This window comes from Euphorbia lathyris, chromosome 1 (assembly GCF_963576675.1).
Source record: "Euphorbia lathyris chromosome 1, ddEupLath1.1, whole genome shotgun sequence".
Taxonomy (NCBI): Eukaryota; Viridiplantae; Streptophyta; class Magnoliopsida; order Malpighiales; family Euphorbiaceae; genus Euphorbia; species Euphorbia lathyris.
In genome coordinates, this window is record NC_088910.1 from 5,488,459 (window position 1) to 5,495,170 (window position 6,712).

The window sequence follows — 6,712 nt, forward strand, 5'->3', positions numbered from 1 at the left end:
TTAACATTTATCCATATTCCCGCTGCGTCAGTTGGTATCAGAGCCTACAGTTAGCTAGCGGCATTCGTGTGTCGAATCAACGATAGAAAAACACATAATATTGTTTATTAACAAATAAAGAAAATATAGAAAAACAAACCCATTTAGTCCCCGAGGGCCCTATTTGCCTGACTATCACCTATTGTTTTTTTATAACATTGCGTTTACTTAGTATAACAAAATATTAGTAGAAAAAACGTGGTTAGTAACCCCTTACTAGTGACACATTCTGGTTTGATAGTTGAGAAACCTATATTTGTAGAGGTCATTGCGAAAGCATGTTACACAAAGACTAGTCATGTCAATTTTATTGGACTATTTGTTACGGGTGAAGTTTAGCGAGTTACTAATAATAGTCGTTGTAGTTTGGACCCCTTACAAATACCGCGTATTTATAACGGTGTGGTGTTTTATTCCGTTACCAAAACCAAATTTATCACGCGGTAAATGGATATTCTGAACAATTCAAAGTCTCCATATTCCTCTTAATATGCACTTAGCCATTCAATTATTTGTATTAACCCATTTTTTTATCCTTTCTATATGGTGTAACCATTCAATAACTATGGTTAGACCTTCTAACATCCCTTGTACTCTTTTAATTTTCCTCTCAATATATTCGTTCATTGTTTTTCTAGAATATGTTTGTTCTTATTCAGAAGATTCGGCGCACCACGAAGATAAAAATGAAGTATTTTGACAACCAATATTCATTTCCTCATATTACCCTTTTCCAAAATTGCATTTGTAAGTTCCAATTTTTTCCAATATGGTTTTCCATTTCTTAAGTTCTCTAGATCTATGCTTTTCTGTTTGCAATTTTTTACTTTTATATGGAAACTTATAAATTCTAGATAATAAATTTTTTGAAGAGCATATGTATTAAAAATACATGTCATTCGACCGTGTATTTGTTTTCTATTTTGGTTTGTGTTTTGAGATAATTCTTCGGTGTATGATTTTGTTGTCTTTTTCTATATTTTTGGCTCATTCTTTATTCTAATGTAGAAGTTTCATTAATTGTCTAAAAAATGTTGAACTGTGCTTCCATTAAAGCACCACAATCAATGAGCACTAGCAACTGGCCTTGTCATTAAATATCATATAATTTTTTTGACAAGACATTATTTGAAAGAGAGAAACCAACACAAGAAGTAGGAAATAAGAAGGAACTAACATCTTATTCCATGAATTCTGAAGATGTAATTTTCTTGGCCTGATCTTGAGACAATGGAGAAAATGGAATGGGAATCATGTTAAGATGTTCTTTTCTTTTGAAGGTACCATGAAAAATTTCAGTCATATCAAGATTGGCAGGTGTGATTCCATCAGGTAGTTTCCAATCAAAATGATATAGTAAGTTTGCAAGCAGAAGCTCCACATACGTTATGGCCAAAGTAATTGCTGGACATATTCTTTTTCCTGCACCAATGGTATTAGTTCCATATTTCCACCTCTATAATCTATTTGACTATCTTCAAATCTTTCTGGATAGAACTTTTCAGGTTCATTCCAAACAATTGGGTCTCTTCCAATTGCCCAAGCGTTAACCATAATTGTAGTTTTGGGGCGAATATCGTATCCCATAATTTTTGTTCTTTCCTTGCATTGTCTGAAAATGAAGGTTATTGGTGGATGTAATCTAAGAGTTTCTTTAATAACTGATTTCAAGTATTTTAATTCTTGAATTCTTGATTCCTCCACTTTTCCCTTTTCTCCAAAGACTCTCCTCACCTCTTCTTGTGCTTTTCTCATTACTTTTGGGTTCTTCATCAGCTCTGCAATAGACCCTTCCAGAGCTTTAAAGGCTGTCTTCCTCGCACCGAACATTTGCTACAAATTTATGTACTGTGTTAGAACTTGCTCAATTGACTAGAGTTTAGTTAAAGTAAAAACATATCAATTATTGGTCGAACCATGGAATCAATTATAATGGCACACTTTAAGTCTCTACTTATCAATTAGTAAGATGTGAACATAAGTACAAAACACTACAATTTCAGTGCCAATATTTATGAGATATATGAGGTATCTCTAATAAAAATGCAAATAGCTCTCTTAACTTACTAAAAGTGTAATCTTACAAGTCCATTTTAGTTTAAGCAAGTTTAAGAGACAAATACAACATTTCAACTGTTAAGAGAAAAATTTGAAAATAACAAGGACAATAAGAATGTTCTTAATATTTTTTTTTCCTAATAAAACTAGTCATTTAATCTTTGGATGTTAATTATAAGTAAATACTCACCAGAATATTTGCTTTGATGCTTTGGTTTGTTAATGGAAATTCCCGTTCTCCATTTTTCTGTTGATTCAAAAGAAGATCCAAAAAGTTATCTCCAAAGCTGGTTTGATTTCTGTGTTCATTTATGATGTCTTCAAGTACATTGTCTGTGTCTTTGTGCACTTTCTGCATTCTTGACTTTGCTCCACTTAGAAAATCAAGTAAGAATTTCAAGGAAGGGAATAAATCAGAAGCAATACCAGCAATTACTTCCTTCTGCATATTTTCTAACATAGGTAATATAGTTTGTTCACTTTCCCCATTCTTACCCAATATGGTTATCAGAAAAATATTATCAATCAAATCTGAGATGATTCTCGGAAGATTGACAGATGACCCCTCTTTAGAACCAAGCAATTTTATGAAATTTGATATTTGTTCTTCTCGGACTGATTGGAAGGATAATATCCTTTTCGGACTAAGAAATTGGAGTGTTGTAATTTTCCTTATTTGTCTCCAATAATCTCCATATGGCGCAGATGCCATGTCCATGTAATTGTAACTTGCAATTTCTCGGGAGAGGAGACGTGGACGTTCACTGAATAGGTCGCCCTGAATTTTGAGGACTTGGTTGGCTGTTTCTACCGAAGAAAACACAACTGCCGGGATTTGGCCTTGTTGAATGCTCATTACAGAGCCATAAATTTTAGCCAAATCTCGGAGGCTTTCATGGGGCAGACCGCGGAGTAATTGAGGAATGTTACCTAAAAGAGGAAATTTCCATGGCCCAGGAGGAGGATTTGAGTCCTTATTTATTTTCTTCCATATGATTAATGTTAAAATGAGGCAGCTAAAGAGGATGAGAAAAGAGGGTATTTGAAACTCCATTTTTATGATAATTGTTGTATGAATGTGTTCTTTCAAATTCCTTATCCTATTATATAGTGAAAAACTTACCATAGATGAATTTTTTTTTTGTTTTTTTTCTTTTACACAATGCTAATAAATTTTTTTATGCTAATATATAGGAAGATTACGTAACATAGAGAGCTAATACTAGTAAATTTTTAATGCTAACATATATGGACGGGCACTAGTGTCTAACAGCGTTGCGCAAAGCCCATAACTCTTTCAGACAATGACAGTTTTTCAGACAATGACAATTTGCATATTTAAGTTTGTAGTTGTAGCATGCTTCAGATAACATATGCTTTAATCAATTTTGCCCAAGTATATTTATTGAGAGGACAGATTTTGTTTATTATTTGTGTTTGTATTGATGTTAAGATGATAATTTTTTTAATTCAATGTGGCTTAGAAGCTATTTTCTTATTTTTATTCACCATGCAATATAAGTAATTTTCATGTTTTTACCTCAATTATGCATGAAATAAACGTGCACATAAAATTGTATATACCAAAAATCGTAATGTGTATTCAATCATAATTGTAATATGCACATAATTTGTAATCTGTATTCAATCATAATCTATAATATACAAAATTAATATAATTGTGTAGAAAAAAAAGTATAACATCTTCAATCTTGTAATTTGAATTCAATTAAACATCTTTTTCCAACAAAAGTAGTCTAAAGAGATGAAATATCCTTGCAGAAAAAACAATCATGGTTTAGAGATAATGGATGTAGGTCCGGTCAATATACCTCATAGGAAGGAGGAGTCTTTATACTCCATTTGGGCTTCCTATTATCCCTTCAAACCTCTAATCATAATAACAAAAAAACGAATTATAAAAGCTAGTGCATATAATAGTATGTATAAAGTGGTTGTATATACTGATTAATGTATTCATATTCTTATATATATCACCCAAATCTCAGTCCTAGAGGGTTGATCTCTCTTGGCAAGCTCAATTATTGCCCTGTATATCTCATTTCCACGATTAGATGTGCCACAAATTTTTTTATATGTATTTGCTAGATAATTATTCATGTTGAATTCTAATTTATCTATGCTTTTGGTAGTAATGTGGCATATATTTGCTCTGATGACAGAGCCTTGCCTTGATGAGCTATATACAGGGCAAGAACAAGTGGATGAGTTGTACACAAGCAATAAAGCAAAATGTAATACCACTATCCAGAAATGGATGGAGAGCATGTAACGCGGGCCTGATTTTGTTTCAATTTTTCTTTGTTTTATAATAGATTTGAACATTTATAAATTATTTATTTATTTATTTTTAATATAATTATATATGTTTATTATGTTTACTAATAATTTGCTTAAATGCATGTGAAATAAAGTAATTGATGCACATCATAAACAGAAAACTTAGTTCTCTACTTAGATCAATCATGGAGGAGAAACGAGAGACCTTGTTGAGTTATGTTACCAATGTTAAATATATATATATATATATATATATATATATATATATATATATAATAAACTTAATTTAGAAAATTAAGAAAATAATAAAAAAAATTATTACTAAAGTCCATGATTGTTAGAATTAAATTCTACCCATATTTTGGATAAAAAGTCTTTGTTGTTTAGCTAAGTCTTTGTTGTTTAGCTAAGTCAATGTATGGTAGATTTTGTCTTTTTTAATTAATTGGGCTACATGTTTTGATGGAACTCTTATATATAGAGTCCCAATATTATGTATTTTGTAATGTGAGTTGAGAGAAGCCCATAGGGTGAGGCAATAAAAGTTTATGTATTTATCATTTTGTTTTATTATATTTAGAAAACTATTAGCCTTTGAAAATTACACACCAAGTCCATTCTAAATAACAATTTCGGTCCCTTGAATTTCAACAAAGTGGTATCAGAGCCACGTTACGAGAGTCAGTCTTCCGCAAAACAAACCCTACAAAAATGTCAGACGGTCTCAAACTTCCTTATCAATACCCTCAGCTCACCAAAACCAATTATTCAAGTTGGTGTATTCGAATGAAGGCGTTACTCGGATGTCAAGATGTTTGGGATATAGTCGAAAAAGGCTACGTAGTCCCAGGTAACGAGGCAGCGTTGACACAGACAGAAAAAGATACTCTGTAGAAAAATCGCAAAAGCGATCAAAAGGCGCTTACTCTCATCCATCAAGGTTTGGATGAATTAATGTTCGAGAAAGTAGCCGAAGCTACGACCGCCAAACAAGCATGGGAAATCCTACGAGTTTCTCTTCAAGGGGAGGAGAAAGTGAAAAAAGTTCATTTACAGATGCTGAGAGGAGAATTTGAGATGATGAGGATGAAAGAGACGGAGGCCATTAGTGATTACTCATCCCGAGTAAAATCTGTCGTAAATCAGATGCGGCAGTATGGAGAAAAAATTAAAGAGTCCAGAATTGTTGAAAAAATTATGCGATCACTACTACCAAAATTTGATTATGTAGTGGTGGCTATGGAGGAGTCTAGAGACATCAGTGAAATGTCAGTTGACGAAGTTGTATAGTAGAAAAACTTGGGTGTATTTTTTGAAGGAAAAAACAGAAGTTTTTGAGACATTTAAAAAATTCAAAGTCCAAGTGGAGAAAGAAAGTGGTCATTTTATTAAAGCACTCAGATCAGACAGAGGCGGTGAATACATGTCCATCTCTTTCAAGCAATTTTGTGAAAAACATGGAATCCGTCATTTCCTTTCAGTCCCCATATCACCTCAACAAAATGGCGTAGTAGAAAGAAAGAACAGAACTGTGCTCAACATGGTGAGGAGCATGTTAAAAAGTAAAAATTTACCGAAGGAGTTATGGGCCGAAGCAGTAGACTGTGCTGTCTACCTGTTGAACAGATCGCCAACTATCAGTGTTTGGGATCAAACTCCACAAGAAGCATGGAGCGGAATAAAACCCAGTATTTCTCATTTGCGTGTTTTTGGCAGTGTTGCTCATGTCCATGTACCGGATGAAGAACGTAAGAAGCTAGATGATAAAAGCAAGAAATATTTGTTTGTGGGCTATTCAGAACATTCCAAAGGGTACAAAATGTTCGATCCACAGACTCAGAAAATTGTAATCAGTAGAGATGTCACCATTGATGAAGAAGCAGTTTGGGATTGGACAGGTGAAAAAGAAAACAGCTACAGTTTTTATCCTTTCGTGGATAAAGACAATGATCAGGAAGAACCAGCCACAGTCGCAGCCACAACACCAGCAACCAGTTCGACATCAGCAAGCTCATCCAGTTCGAGTTCATCCTCGAGTGATGGAGACAGTTCAGATGAACATCCGCCCGGAAAGCCAAAAAATTCATACCTATTAAAGATCTCTATGATGTAACAAGAAATCTCGATGATGAATTAACTCTTTATTGTCATTTTGTTAATGATGAACCAACAGATCCAGAAGAAGCAATGAAAGATGGAAAATGGAGAAAAGCTATGGAAGAGGAGATTCATTCAATCGAGAAAAATAAAACATGGGAGCTGACATCACTTCCGGCAGGTCAAAAACCCATTGGAGTTAAATGGGTGTTCAAAG

The 6,712-nt window shown here is 33.4% G+C and overlaps 1 protein-coding gene across 1 annotated transcript; it reads right to left on the reverse strand.

The window, feature by feature from the left end:
* Positions 1-1,269: 1,269 nt before the first annotated feature.
* On the reverse strand, positions 1,270-3,144 carry LOC136205271 (cytochrome P450 726A27-like). Its single transcript, XM_065996159.1, has 2 exons — positions 2,288-3,144; positions 1,270-1,872 (listed from the first exon to the last, which is right to left on the reverse strand). The coding sequence occupies exons 1-2, from the start codon at positions 2,951-2,953 to the stop codon at positions 1,426-1,428; spliced, it is 1,113 nt and encodes a 370-aa protein (XP_065852231.1). The 5' UTR covers positions 2,954-3,144; the 3' UTR covers positions 1,270-1,425.
* Between the last annotated feature and the right edge of the window lie 3,568 nt (positions 3,145-6,712).